The 15436-nt window shown below is 46.1% G+C and overlaps 2 protein-coding genes across 2 annotated transcripts; both read right to left on the bottom strand.

The window, feature by feature from the left end:
* Window positions 1-4293: 4293 nt before the first annotated feature.
* Window positions 4294-6546, bottom strand: LOC103970873 (subtilisin-like protease). Its single transcript, XM_009384794.2, has one exon. It carries the CDS (start codon window positions 6544-6546, stop codon window positions 4294-4296), a length of 2253 nt encoding a protein of 750 aa, XP_009383069.2.
* Window positions 6547-8632: 2086 nt separating this feature from the next.
* LOC135596381 (subtilisin-like protease 4) lies at window positions 8633-10867 on the bottom strand. Its single transcript, XM_065088439.1, has one exon. It carries the CDS (start codon window positions 10865-10867, stop codon window positions 8633-8635), a length of 2235 nt encoding a protein of 744 aa, XP_064944511.1.
* Window positions 10868-15436: the final 4569 nt, after the last annotated feature.

A 15436-nucleotide genomic window follows, 5' to 3' on the forward strand; every position in this document is an offset into this window, starting at 1 on the left:
GCCTTTCCTATTCTCCTCTCCCTCTCCACCTCAGAGTAGGCCTGGAGTTTTGAGGAGCGTCGTCGCAACCCTGCTGTGTGGATCACCGCTAGAGAGGAGGACGCTTGACCTCCTTCACCCTCTCCTAAGGATCTGCAAGGAAACAGGGATATACGATCTCCCTAGGTAACACAATCTCTATACGCAGTTTTGTGTTTTGCGGATTTTTTGCGCACCAATCTTCGCACGACGACGAACATCTTTTTGGGAATCGAGGATTTTTGTTTTCTTGTTCTTCCGCTGCGCATATGATGTCGCCCCCCAATGATTTCCCAACAAGTTGGATGCACAGGGGTGACCCTGGGTAGTGCGCGGTCGAGGAGCACAGCTCAGTCGAGCAGGCCGCGCAAAGGTGGTGGTCTTGGACAACATGCAGCTTGAGGAGAACGTCTCAGGTGGGCAAGCTGCGTAGAGGAAGTGGTCTCGGGCGACATGCAGCCGAGGAGCACGACGCAGGCAGGCTGGCCGCGTAGGTGTGGTCTCGGGGAGCATGACGCAAGAGAGCTGGCCGCGCAGAGGTTGTGGTTTCGGGGAGCATGGAGTTGAGGAGCACGACACATGCGGGCTGGCCGCACAGGCGTGGTCTCGGGGAGCATGGAGCTGAGGAGCACGACACAGGCAGGTTGGTCGCGCAAGCGTGCTCTCGGGGAGCATGGAGCCGAGGAGCACGACGCAAGCGGGCTGGCCGCGCAGGCGTGGTCTCGGGGAGCATGGAGCCGAGGAGCACGACGCAGGCGGGTTGGCCACGCAGGCATGGTCTCGGGGAGCATGGAGCCGAGGAGCACGACGCAGGTGGGATGACCGCGCAGGTGTGGTCTTGGGGAGCATGGAGCCGAGGAGCACTGCGCAGATGGCTCAGTCAATGCGTAGGCTGGGCCGCCGACGGGTTTGTTAATTAGGAAATGAGCGGGATGACGGTCTGCACCATTCTCGCCAAAGTTCGGACCTAGTGGGCAAGGTCCTGGAAGGCCTCGGTCGACATGGGCGAAGGGACGCTGGGAGCGCCCTCGGGCGGAAGCAGACCCGGGTCGTTGAACAAATGCCAGTAGCGTTCCGAGGTCGTGACGAGGTCGTCTGCCCGTGGCCCGTCACGCGAGGGGCGCATGGCCGGCGCCCCTATTAAGAACGATCCCTTGGTTGGGGGTTCGTCGGGGTCAGTCTGACGATCCCTCGACATTCGGCCCTTCCTCTAGCGCCAAAATGTTGGTGTAAACAACCTTAAGTCGTGTCCTCGGGACCGACGCGGCTTGGTTCGGGTCCGGATGACGGGGGATCTCCCTGGGACATTCCTCGAGACTGCTGAGGTGGCCGATTACGATGGTCCAATCGGGACGGGGTTGTTGTTTCCTCCGGGCAAGAACTCCTCGCCTACGCGTCCAGTGGGGACCTTCGGCTTCGCACCTCCACAAAGGTCGAGTCGGGGTGCTCGGCCCGACCCCTCCGACGATCAAGTCAGATGAAGTGAAGAGGTCTTTTTTGTGTGTGTTTCCCCCTTCCCTTTTCCGTTTAGTATTTATAGGGAAGCTTACTGTTTCCTAATGTGCCTGCTTGCAGGGGGCAAGCTCGTACTCCCGGCATGGCGTGAAGGATTGGGCCTGAGCAGGACATTAATGCGCCTCGGCCAGTGTTCTAGTCCGTTTGACCAGGTGCTGTCGGGTCGATCAAGGCGTGAGGCGTCATCTGGGGCAGTTGACGTCAGCCTGAGTCTTGTCGCCATTATTATCCCCATCAATTTGCATGATTAAACTCTCATTATTACCAATTCTTTCTTTTTTATTTTTTTTTTCCATTTTAATAATTTTTTGTTTGGTTTTTTTTTAATACTCTAAATATTCATCGTTTATCACCATATCATACCGTCGCTTTTATTCAACTATTTTCTCTTCTCTTATCTTCCTTTCTTCTCGATAATGTAGAGGCGATGACGGTGGAGATGGTCATGACCATATGGAAGCGGAGGGGTAAGAAGCGATAAGGTCTAGTGAAAGGGAATGAGGCTCTTACAATAAGATGAAACAATTATAGAAAGATAGTAGAACCTCATAGTAAGACGAAGGTGATGAGCAACAATAAAAGATATCTAAAATATTAAAAAATAAGATATCAAATGAAAAAAATAAAAACTATGATACCTTTTGAAAAAAGGCAAAAAAATAGAAATTTTTCAGGAAAATTATATGTTTTAGTATATTTTAAATTAAAATAAATCAAAAAAAAAACATCATTTAAATCTCAAATTAAAAATTTAACAATTAGCCCTGATTTCTTGCATATAAATCCTCGGAACTTCTTCCACGTTGAAGTCCTTCTCCCCATGAATTAAATTGATGCGATGCAGCGACTTGTGAAGAGTAAGCGAAAGTGGAAGTGACGGAGAAAAGGAGGAGACAATAGATAGAAAAAAAGTCGGAAATGAAAAGAGCTGTCTAACGTAATGAAAAAAATAAAAGAGGCGAAAAGAGAATGTGCATAAGGGAAGAAAAAGAAAAAAACGAGATAAATAAAAAGAGAAAATTTACCAAAGATTTCTTTCGGAATAATGAAATTCATATCACATATAAGAAATATATATATACATATATATATATATATGTATATACATATATATATATATATGTATGTACATATATATATATATGTATGTACATATATATATATATATGTATGTACATATATATATATATTTACATATATATATATACATATATATATATGTACATATATACATATATATATGCATATATATATATATATACATATATATATATATACATATATATATATATGCATATATATATATATACATATATATATACATATATACATATATATATACATATATATATACATATATATATGTATATATATGTATATATATATATATATATATAATATACATATATACACATATATATATACATAAATATATACATATATATATATACATATACATATACATATATATATATGTATATATATATATATATGTATATATATATATATGTATATATATATATATATGTATATATATATATATGTATATATATGTATATGTATATATATATATATATATATATATATATATATATATATATGTATATATATATATATATATATGTATATATATATATATATATATGTATATATATATATATATGTATATATATATATATATGTATATATATATATATATATATATATATAATAGTAAATTATATTATTTGCATTTATTAACCTTTGTTTGATATGATTTATTTAATACAATATATTTAAATATGTGTTGGTTTAAAAAACCACACGTATAATCTTTTAGTATATGAAGCTTATATTATGATCTTTTGTATAGATGCTAAGAGAGATTTACAAAATTATGACAAGCAGAACCGTACTATAAATTGATGAAATCTTTATGAGCTAAGTTAAATAGTATTTTTAATCTCTCCAATGAGGTTTAAAACTTTAGTAAGTAGTGACGAGGGCAATAATGGTGATGGGATGCGGGTTAACGTCAGTTGCGCCCGGACGATACCTCGCGCCTCGGTCGACCTAACAGCGCCCGGTCAAAACAGACCGGAACGTCGACCGAGGCACATTAACATCCTACGCGAGCCCGGTCCTTCGCGCCACGCCAACACCAGTGTCAGACGTTACCAGGAGTACGATCCTGCTCCCTGCAAGCGGGCACATCAGGCAACGATAACCTTCCCTATAAAAACCCTCGCGCTCAGAAAGAGGAGGGGATTAGGTAGAAAAAACCCCCTAAGACTATCCATTGATTTGATCGTCGGAGGGGTCGAGTCGAGCCTCCTGACCCGACCTGTGTGCAGGGACGAAGGCGGAGCGCCTCCCACCGTGTGCCTAGGCGAGGAGTTCCCTTCCAGAGGAAACGACTATCTCGTCGCGATCGGACCACCGCAGTCGGCCACCTCAACAGTTTCAAGAGTCGCTCAGGAAGATCCCTAGTCATTCGGACCCGAACCCAACCGTATTGGTTTGAGGCCACGGCTTAAGATTGTTATACCAACAAGTAGATTTAATACAATACCACTAAACCAATGTTTTATTTATGTATCATGATTATTATTATTTAAGTATGATTAAAATAATATCTGAATTTTGAATAAAATTAGTAGCGAATTTGGTTTTTTGAATATTCAATTTATGTTTTTTGATTTAGACAAACAATATGTGTGTGTTTTTTTTCTTCTAATATCCAATTGAGTTGGAACATTTGTGTCACCCTTCGTAAAAAGACTACTCCAATATTATGGAGATTGGACTCCTCACCACATGCTTCGTCGACACCCACCTCAATTGCCCCTCACCTAAGCCCTGCCGACCTCCCGTTCTCCGGAAGGTGATGCTGAAGCTCTTCTTCTCGTCCACCTTCTCGAACGACAGCGTCGTCGGATCTACACGCGCAGATGCTCCCTCCGGCACGTCAACCATCGCCCGGTACGTCGACCTTGGCTCCCCGACGTTGGTCACTGTCCGCGTGTAGCTGACCGGAGTCGAAAGGTTAGCCGGCAGCTTGACCGATATGGAAGGATAGTTCAGCTCTGCTTCGCTGATGCTCTTCACGGAGGAGCAATTCACTGGTCCGCCAACTATAGCTCGGACATGGTAGTTGGCGTAGAGGCCGCAGAGGTAAGGAATGTAGTCTTGGGGCGTGAGGTCGTAGACGAGTCCGGGGTCCATGGCCTTCGGCGGGTCCACGTGACCGGCTCCTACCGCGAACAAGTCGGCCGGGAGGTGTCTCTCGTCGAGGATTGGCCCTCTGCTGTTGTCGGTCGCGTACGCTGTCGTCATGATCGCTGATTTGATCGCGGCGGACGACCAATCGGGGTGCGCTTTCTTGATCAACGCGGCGATGCCGGAGAGGTGAGGGCAAGACATGGAGGTGCCGGAGAACACCTCGAACGCGCTGGTCCACGCTGCCAGGATGTTCACGCCGGGTCCGGTGATATCTGGCTTCAGGATCCCTGGTGTAATTTGGCTGGGTCCTCTGGAGGAGAACGAGGCCATCGCCGGTGAGTGGGGCGTGTGCATGACGGTGCCCTTGAAGATGATGGTTGCGGTAGGAGCAGAGGTGGTGTTGATGTAGGCCTTGATCTTGAGTCCGTCAGCGTAGGGAACGTTCGACGTCCGGAGGACATGGGGTTCAACGAGAGTGCTGTAGGCGAAGTCAGGGTTGTTGACAATGATCATTCCTGAGCCGCCGGCGCTCTTGACGACGTCATCCTTTTCGGCTCTCCCATTGCCGCCGTCGTCGCACACCACTATTTTGCCGTGGACGTCGACGCCATCCAAGGAGCCACTGAGGCAGAAGGAAGAGTTTTCGTTACCAGTGGCGTGGCCGGGATACACGAGCGGCAGCATTTTGGACTCGAAGTCACGCGGCTGGGACAATGACTCGCCGTCAAACTCTTGTCCGTCGCCGAGCTTGACGGTGGACAAGAAGGACCGGTCCGTGGTGCTCGCGCCTACCGTGAGCAGCCACGGCGCATCGTTGGTCACGGTGCCACGATTTGGCCCTGTATTACCTGCCGAGCAGCTGACGAAGACTCCTTTGTTGATGGCTTTGAAGCCACCCTGCGCGACCGGGTTGGAGTGGAAAGCAGCAGAGGGTCCGCCTAGAGAGAGGGAGATCACATCGACGCCGTCTTCCACCGCGGCGTCCATGGCAGCCAATATGTCATAACCGTGGCACGTATCTTCGTTACACACCTTGTAGACGGCGATGTGAGCGCGCGGCGCCATCCCCGACGCCGTGACCACCCTGGCGTTCCCATATGCGCTAGCATTCGTCACGAACTTCCCGGCGGCAGTGCTCGCAGTGTGGGTGCCGTGCCCCTCATCATCGACCGGAGTGACCGTCGACCGACGCGTGACCTTGTCGTAATTGATGAAGGACCTCGCACCGATGAGCTTGTTGTTGCACGCCGACGCGTTCAAGTCGCAGCGGCCCTTCCACTTTGCCGGCGGCGGCGGCATGCCGTCGTCATCGAAAGAAGGATGCCCCGGGGTGATGACAGTGTCCAGGATGCCGATGATGATCCCTTCGCCCATGTTGGTGGCGTTCCACACGCTGTGGCTCGGTTGGCTCAACCCCAGGAACTCGGGCGTGTGGGTGGTGAGGGGGCGGTAAACGGGGCTGGGATAGGCATGCAGGAACCAGTCCAACTTCGACATGGCCTCCACCTCCCTCTGCCCGAGCCGCGCACAGAAGCCGGTAATGACGTCGCGGTAGGAGTAGACAATGCGCGAGTCTGCGACGTTGGCGGCATCTTCTTCAGGCGCAAGTTCGAAAGCTTCACTTGCACTGTTTAGGAGGGAGCAGTACCAATCGGACCATTGTTCGGCGGCGGAGAAGGTCACGTCCTCGGAGCGTTTGACGTGAACAATGTAGACCGTCAGCTCGTCGGAGCCGTAGACATGAAGGCAGGAGATGAGGAAGGAGGCACAGAGGCACAGGAGGAGGGGGAGGAAGGGCTTAGGGAGAGCCATCGCAGGTTTGGGTCTTACGACAAACCATTAGAGGACGGAGATTTATAGAGCTCCTCTCGGGATGCAGTCGTAAGTACATTCCTACACAGGATGGAAGTATTGTTTAGGGACAGTAATTAGGGTTAAGCAAACGTGATATGTGACAAAACAAGAAAGAACACAAAACAAACTAACAAGAAAAGAAGTTATTACTGTTTGGATTTCAGTATAATTTTGTGGTTAAGTCGTGGCATAGGAGACTAATTTTAGTAATTAATAAACTCAATTTCTTCTTTTTTTTTACTTAGATTAGGATATAATCAAATAAATAATAAATTAGTTTTTTTACTAAATAATTGACTTTCACTAATACAAATCTCAAATATTAGAAAGTTTATACTTTATTTAATCCTAAAATATATCTCATATTTAGTTCGAACCTCTAATGTATTAATTGACCTAAACTACTGGTTAAGATATTTAAATTGAAGTTAATAATAGTATACTCATCAGATCCTTATAACTTAATATTAGTCTTCTTTACTTTCGATGTGAGACTTATCGGAATGTTATATATTTTTTAAATTATATATAAAAAATCAAATGTTTACAAATGTTAGTCTAACTAATCAATAGGTAATGTTAACATATATTATGTCATATACTAATTTAACACAAGATTGTTTTGATCTTGAGTGATTTGAGATTATTTTCTTAATCTATCTTTTTTCTATCTCACTTACATAAATATTAATAAAAATTAAACCTTGTGATATATTATCCTCTTTCTACGAAATGTCGATAAGGTTGTTTTGGCTTTGTTATGAAAGAATAATATATATATATATATATATATATATATAATTATAAATATATAGATAACACTTTTTGGAAGAAAAATCAAGTAAAGAGCTAAATCTTATTTATTGATGGAATTTATAAAAGTGCAGCAAGTCATGAACATACCAACACCCGTTACAAAATTCATGAGGATGTGATGAGAATTATTTAAAGTTAATAAATCTACTATGAAATTATCTGCAAGTATATGTGGTCTTGATAAATTAAAAGAAAATTAAACACGATGGCATTGTAGAGCAGGAAATTTTGGACCAAAAATAAGATGGAGTATAAGGTTGGAAACAAAATGGCACACAGGAACATAAATATATTCGATAGACAAATGTCATTTAACTCGGAAGACACTAATATATATTTGTTGTGGGAAACAACCTTAAGCCGTGGCCTGGGGGCCAACGCAACTGGGTTCGAGTTCGAATGATCAGGGATCTTGCTGGGCGACCCTTGGGACTGCTGAGGTGGCCGACTGCTGTGATCCGATCGGGACGCGATAGCCGTTTCGTCTGGAAAGATATTCCTCGCCCGGGCACGTAGTGGGAGGCGCTCCGTCTTCGTCCCTGCACACAGGTCGGGTCGGGAAGCTCAACTTGACCCCTCCGACAATCCAGTTAATAGATAGTCACAAGGGGTTTTTGTCTTTGCTCTCTCTCTCTCTCTCCCTAGAGTTGAACGTGAGGGTTTTTATAGGGAAGCTTATTATTTCCTGATGTGCCCGCTTATAGGGGCAGATCCGTACTTTCGATAGCGTCCGACACTAATGTGGGCGTTGCGTGAATAAACGGGCTTGCACAGGATGTGGCGTGCCCTGGTCGTCGTCCTGGTCTGCTTTGGTCAGGCGCATCAAGTCAAACCGAGGCGTGGATCATTATCTTGGAGGAGCTAAAGTCAATGCATGTCCCATCGTTATTACCACTATCAATATTCACTCTTTGGAAATCACTAAATATATTATTATATATATATATGTTATTTGAAATGAAAGATTAATAACTCATAAGATAAATATTATGTCCATATTGATTGAATCGTATAATAAATAGTATGTCGAAGATAAATATTAGGGACGTAAACATAATGACACATAGGAACACAAATATATCAGATAGATAAATCTCATTTCACTGAGAAGATGGTGATATGCATCCAATCATCGGAAATCAATAACAATTTGTGAATGCCAATCCCATCTCCGGAGAGAGAACATCGTATATGATGACGTTCCCTTTGTCGACCCTGCATGCATGGATTACTCCAGCTTGATGGAGATCGGGCTCCTGACCACGTGCTTCCCTGACACCCACAGCAGCTGCCCCTGCACTGCGCCCGACCCACCTCCGTTCCTCCTGAAGCTGATGCTGAAGCTTTTCTTCTGGTTCACCTCGTTGAACGAGAGCGTTGTTGGCGTCACGCCCGCCGATACCTCCTTCGGCACGTCAAGCTTCACCGTGTACGTCGACTTGGGCTCCCCGACGTTGGTCACCGTCCGTGTGTAGCTGATCGACGTCGAACTGTTGGCCGGCAGAGTGACCGATATGGAAGGATAGTTGAGCTCTCCTTCGCTGATGCTCTTCACAGACGAGCAATCGACGTGCTTACGAACTATCACTTGAACATAAGTGCTGTCGTAGAGGCCGCAGAGATAAGGGATGTAGTCTTGGGGTGTGAGGTCGTAGACGAGACCGGGGTCGATGGCATTCGGAGGGTTCACGTGTCCCGCTCCTATAGCGAAGAAGTCGGCCGGGAGGTGTCTCTCGTCGAGGATCGGCCCTCGGCTGTTGTCCGTCACGTATGCCGTCGTCATTATCGCGGATTTGATCGCGGCCGGCGACCAATCGGGGTGCGCTTTCTTGATCAGGGCGGCGATGCCGGAGAGGTGAGGGCAGGACATGGAGGTGCCGGAGTTCATGTTGAACTTCTGGTCCTTCCACGCGGCGAGGACGCTCACGCCCGGCCCCGTGATGTCCGGCTTCAGGATCCCCGGCGTGATTTGGCTGGGTCCGCGGGAGGAGAACGAGGCCATCGCCGGCGAGTGGGGCGTGTTCATGGCGGTGCCCTTGAAGATGATCGTTGCCGTGGGAGAAGAAGTCGAGTTGATGTAGGACTTGATCTTGAGTCCGTAAGCATGGGGAACGTTTGATGCAGGGAGCACATGGGGGTCGGCAACGGTGGTGTACCCGTCCACCGGTGCATTCGCAAGTATCATCCCGGCGCCGCCGCCGAACTGGACGACTTGACCCTTTTCGATTCTACTGTTTCGGCCGCGGTCGCACAACACAATCTTTCCACGTACGTCGAATCTATCCAAAGAGCCGCTGACGCAGAGGGAGGACTGCTCATTCCCATTTGGGTACATCAGCGGCAGCATTTTGGACCCGAAATCGTGCGGCTGATACATTGTCTCGCCATCGAACTCTTGTCCGTCCCCGAGCTTCACCGTGGCCAAGAGGGAGCGGTCCATGGTGCTTGCGCCCACCGTGAGCAACCACGGCGCATCGTTCGACAGGGTGTTGTGGCCCGGTCCGGAATTTCCGGCCGAGCAGCTGACGAAGACTCCTCTGTTGATGGCGTTGAAGCCGCCCTGCGCGATGGGGTTGGAGTGGAAAGGTTCAGAGTCTCCGCCGAGCGAGAGGGAGAGCACATCGACCCCGTCGTCGACAGCGGCGTCCATGCCAGCCAAGATGTCATGACCCAGGCATTGGTTCCCGTAGCACACCTTGTAGGCGGCGATGTGAGCGCGCGGCGCCATCCCGGACGCGACGCCCTTGGCGCTCCCGTTGGCGTTGGCACCCTTCACGAACGCCCCGGCAGCGGTGGTCGACGTGTGAGTGCCGTGCCCATCATAATCGATCGGCTCGTCGGTCGACCGGCGCGTGATGTTGTTGTATTTGATGAAGGACCTTGCGCCGATGAGCTTGTTGTTGCACACCGTCGCGTTCAAGTCGCAGCGCCCCTTCCACTTGGCCGGCGCCGGCGGCATACCGTGGTCATCGTAGGAACGGTGCCCGGGGGTGACGCCGCTGTCGAGGACGCCGATGATGATGCCTTCGCCCATGTTGGTGGAGTTCCACACGCTGTGGCCGCCGTACCTAAGCCCCAGGAACATGGGGGTGTGGGTGGTCAGCGGACGGTACACAGGGCTCGGGTAGGCGTGCAGGAACCAGTCCAGCTTCGACATGGCCTCCACCTCCTTGTCGGTGAGGCGCGCAGAGAAGCCAGTCATGACGTTGCGGTAGGAGTAGATAATGCGCGACGCCGCGGTATCTTGCTCGGACGCAAGTCCGAATACGTCAGTTGCTCCGTTCAACAGAGAGGAGTACCACGGTGCCCATTGCTCCGCCACGGAGAAGTTTTCGCCCTCCGGCTGTTTGACGTGAACTATATAGACCTTCGGCTCCTCTGTACCGTCTGCATGTTGGCCGGAAAGGAGTACGGAAGCACATAGGAACAGGACGATCGAGAGAAAGTGCTTCCGGAGAGCCATCGCATGCAGGGGCGACGCCGAAACATAAAACATCGATGGAGATTTATAGAGCTCTTTGGTGGAGAGAAAAGGTCAAACAAGACGTCTTTAGACCTAAAATCTTCCTTAATTAGGATCGAGGAGTTGTTTTCTCGGAACAATAGTCCGGCAGAGGCGCTGTAATATTGACAAAAACATCTGTGGTCAAACCTCAAGAACTGTCTCATGATCTCTTTTAGCCACTCCATTGAGAATTGAGTTTGTGATAGGGAAAGTACAAGCGTTACACTCATGATCTCTTTAGCCACACAAGATCTCGCACTGTCCTCACGTGGAAAGTCATACAAGTAAACCAGTGGCGACCTAACTTCTTAGCTTCCCCTCGATCACACCATCGTTCATCAGCAATCCATCGATCTTGACCATGATTTCAGAAGAGGACACATGCTTAATCGCTAGGAGCATTAATTTCCGATAGCATGGTCCAACTCTTCGGGTACCTGACGTCGATTCTCATCCTTTATTCGTTTTAGGCATGTCCCTACCTTGGCAGACGACACACCCCCAGCCTTTTCCTAACATAATCAACAAGAAGACATATTCACTAGCTATCGATATAAATGAATCTTTGATGATATGAGAAGGTAAAGGAGGGATGAGCAACCAACAACCCTCTACCTACAAATCAGGTATAAAAGCCAACCCTAAAAACTAGATGAAGGGGATTGGACAAAAACCTATCTTGAGCTCTGCTAAATCTTCACTAATTTCTCTATTAACTTAAACATTGGAAAGGTTGGGTTAGAAAATTTTTTGACACTGACCAATTGTGCAGGGCTCCGGCACACCTAAGGAGCACCCTAGGATGACACAGAACATCGCCTAGTCAAGGTGCTCCTTTGGAATGTCTCTAAATTTCCTTCATTGGGTGAAATGTACCTTGAATGGTCAGTTGCCATGAGCCAGAAAAGCATCAGGAGTCTACTCGTCACATAAGCGATATGTTTAGGCTACTAGGATGGGTCCGTGCTTTTGGGACTGAACCAGACCATGTTGACTCTATAGTCAACAACACTCAACAACTAACATTTTAGTATTAGAGGAAGGGCTCAAATGAACACTTACCCATCGACCCGCACAATGAACAGTCCAATGAGGAAGTGTCGCCACCTACACTTAACACCTTTGTACAAGAAAGATAGTCTCCTCCCTTCCTGTAGGTGGAAGCCTCCACCTTGAAACATACGCTAGGATACTATCAGTGTTTGTCCAACCATCCAAGTCTCTCTCCTTCGAGATCGAGCATAGGGCATATGTTTATCCCCACCGATGTCTTTCTTAGCCTCACTCTCCAAGTCCAAACATTGGTCGGAATGATGCAGGCCATCGCCCCGCTTTTGCCACAATTGACTCAATCCCAGCCACCCATTCCCACCTTTCCTCACCCCTCCACCCTTGGAGGAATCTCTGGCAGACTCGCAGTAGGTCCACTCTGACCATCCTCATTAGAGGGAGGTGCCATAGGGAGCGGGGTTTTCTCCCACGACAAGGCACAATGCTCCCCCTGCCATGAATTCATTCAACTCGAATCATATACCCAATCTATCAACTAAATCAAGGACTCACTCAGGGCCCAACTTGCAAGGTCAACCAATTTATGGACAAGGTCCAGTGAGAGTTCCAGCACTTAAAATGGGAGGCTATGACTTGACCTTAGGCCACCACCTATTCGCCCGAAGTATCGAGAAAGAGCCCCTCCCCACCAACTTCTGACTCTGAACGTTGAAGGCATTCGATGGTAGCTCTGATTCGGTAGAGAACACCATGACTTTCAGAGCTCAAATATTGCTATACTGGACGTCAGACACCTTGATGTGCTGGGTGTTCACAACAATATTAAGGGGGTCAATTCATGAGTGGTTCAGCCGCTCTTGGTCTCCTCCTCCCAACTAGCGAAAAAATTTAAGCTTCACTTCCTAGCTAATATGCACCCGAGACTCTTAGCAGCTATGCTACTATGGTTAAGGCAAAGGGAGGATGAGCTTCTTTCTCACTTCGTCTCTGGATTTACCCATGAAATCCAAGGGGTTCAAGATGCCTACCCCTCGGTGATACAAGCCTTCATGGTAGATCTGTGGTCCTCCTATTTCTTTTGATCATTGATTGAAAGGCCACTGGCAACCATCCCCGAAATGCTCTAAAGGATGAACTAATACGTAGCTATAGAGGCCATGATCTCCAATCGATGCAAGGAGCCCCATAAGAGATCGTGCCAAGACCTGCCTTGAGCCTCAACTTCAAACTCACCATGAAAAATACCCCTTGGGCCCCAGCTGCCCCTTCCGATGACCGATCTGATCTTCTCCAAATAAGAGAAAAGAGATTTCTAAAGGAGGCAATACCCATGAAGACTCCCAAGGAGCTGAGGGATAAGTCGAAGTACTATCATTTCCATCGAAACTATGGCTATGACATGGAGGAATGCCACAAACTCAAGTATCAGATCGAGGAGCTCATCCGGAGGGGTCACCTTTAGAATATCTTGGAATTAAATTATTCTCATATTACATTCCTTTAGGGAAATAGGATTGCAATTCCTTGGGTTGGAGGCGATTATTTTTTATAGGGTTAAGGTCCATTTTAGCTTATGTGGTTTTGGTTATTAACTTCTTAAACCCTTATGGTTTATTCATATCTAAAATAACCTCTATATTTTTTAAAACATAATATATAAGCCCATCTCGTTAAGTCTGAGTTAATAAATGTTAGGGTTTACTTATGTGACACGTTAACTCATAATAAATTATTAATATAATAATACATATAATTTAAGTTGAAAAAGGGTTTAGGTCCATTTTAGCCCCTATGGTTTTGACCATGGACCTCTTAAGTCTTTATGGTTTATTCGTATATAAAATAACCCATACATTTTAAGAAACAGTATATAAGCCCCTTCCGTTAAGTTTGAGTTAACAAACTTTAGAGTTTGCTTATGTGACATGCTGACTCATAATAAATTATTAATATAATGATACATATAATTTAAGTTAAAAAAAATGATAATAGGTGGATTTGAAAACGTGGACTGGTTGCTTAATCAACCTTGTGAAGGCGAGCCAGGAGATGCTAGTTTTTATGGCGACATGCTCCCATGCCTTCCACTTTCCTTGAATTGCCGCCTATGCCACGAGCCATGCCAATCTTACTTTCCCCATTTGCTCCACCTCCTGGTGTCACATGCTCTTCCTCACCGTGCTCCGTCGCCTAGAAGATGATGCACCCATTATCGAGCAAGGGGTGGTGGGAGAGATGGAGAATCAGAATCTAAATAGGAGAACTACCAATAGTGGTAGTTGGAACACTAACAAAGGTAGGGAACGACAATTGGGGGAGAACAAAGTGGCTATCGCTGTTGTTGTTGCTAAAGTTTATGATGACGATGAGCTGTCATTGCTTATGTTGAAGCCCAACCCGGGTGGGGGCATGCAATTCAATCCTATACCAGAAGCAGTCAACAAGAAGAATGATAATGAAGCTTACGATGACGATATAGAGGTGGAGGACGTGGAACGAGAGGACGAGTTCTATGGGCTCCTTGCAGCCCCTCACGCTCGATCTACTAGTTGCATTGACGAAGGAGTCCTTCATCGGTTGACACTTAGGTCCAGGGCCGGTGGCATCCTTATAATCGTAATGCTGCAGGTAGCCATACTCTCGGAAGAGCGAAGGTACTAAAGCTATGTGGTGGCTCTCAAGGTGAAAATGCCATTGATAGGATCCTTCGCCCCTCTCTGTGCCTTGATTGATTTGGTGATGATGCTGGACGTGAGCCAAGGCATGATATGGGAGAAGCTACGGATGGTGAAGCTCACAATGCGGCTATTGGTTTTCTCTTTGGGCCCAAGGGACCAACTCTCCATTATGGCCTTCTTAACCGTAGTTACTTCGAGGCAAGGTCAACGCATCGCACACTAGATCGTGAAAAGGCTCATTTTAAAGGAAATTGATTAAAAAATCGATTCATGTTTTCAAATCCATCTATTATAATTTTTTTTTAAACTTAAATTACATGTGTCATTATATTTATAGTTTATTATGAGTAAGCATGTCACGTAAGCAGAGTCTAACATCTATTAACTAAGATTTGATGGGAAAGACTTATATACTATGTTTTTTTAAAATATAAGATTATTCTAGATATTAGTAAACCATAAGGGCTTAAGAGGTTTTTGACGAAAACCCATAAGGGTCAAAATGGACCTTAACTTTTTATTGTGAGTCAAAATATCACGTAAGCTTCACGGAAGAGGCTTATATGCTATGTTTTTGAAAATATAAAAATTATTTTAGATATTGGTAAACCATAACGATTTAATTGGTGCATGGCCAAAATTACAGAGGCTAAAATATATTTTAATCCTATTTTATATATTTATTATTATACAATTAGTTTTATTACCCTAATTTTACCCTATTTTTAGAAAATGCAATTGTTTTCGGGAATAAAGTTCATTTCATTTCACTGATTTGGCGGTCAAGTCCACCAAATCTCGGGACAAATAATATTTATACAATGAGTACGTGCATGCA

This window comes from Musa acuminata, chromosome BXJ1-11, assembly GCF_036884655.1.
Source record: "Musa acuminata AAA Group cultivar baxijiao chromosome BXJ1-11, Cavendish_Baxijiao_AAA, whole genome shotgun sequence".
Lineage (NCBI taxonomy): Eukaryota > Viridiplantae > Streptophyta > Magnoliopsida > Zingiberales > Musaceae > Musa > Musa acuminata.

Bases quoted from the DNA above. Each gene is read 5' to 3' on its own strand.
- LOC103970873 (XM_009384794.2), bottom strand. From the start codon at position 6,546: ATGGCTCTCCCTAAGCCCTTCCTCCCCCTCCTCCTGTGCCTCTGTGCC.
- LOC135596381 (XM_065088439.1), bottom strand. From the start codon at position 10,867: ATGGCTCTCCGGAAGCACTTTCTCTCGATCGTCCTGTTCCTATGTGCT.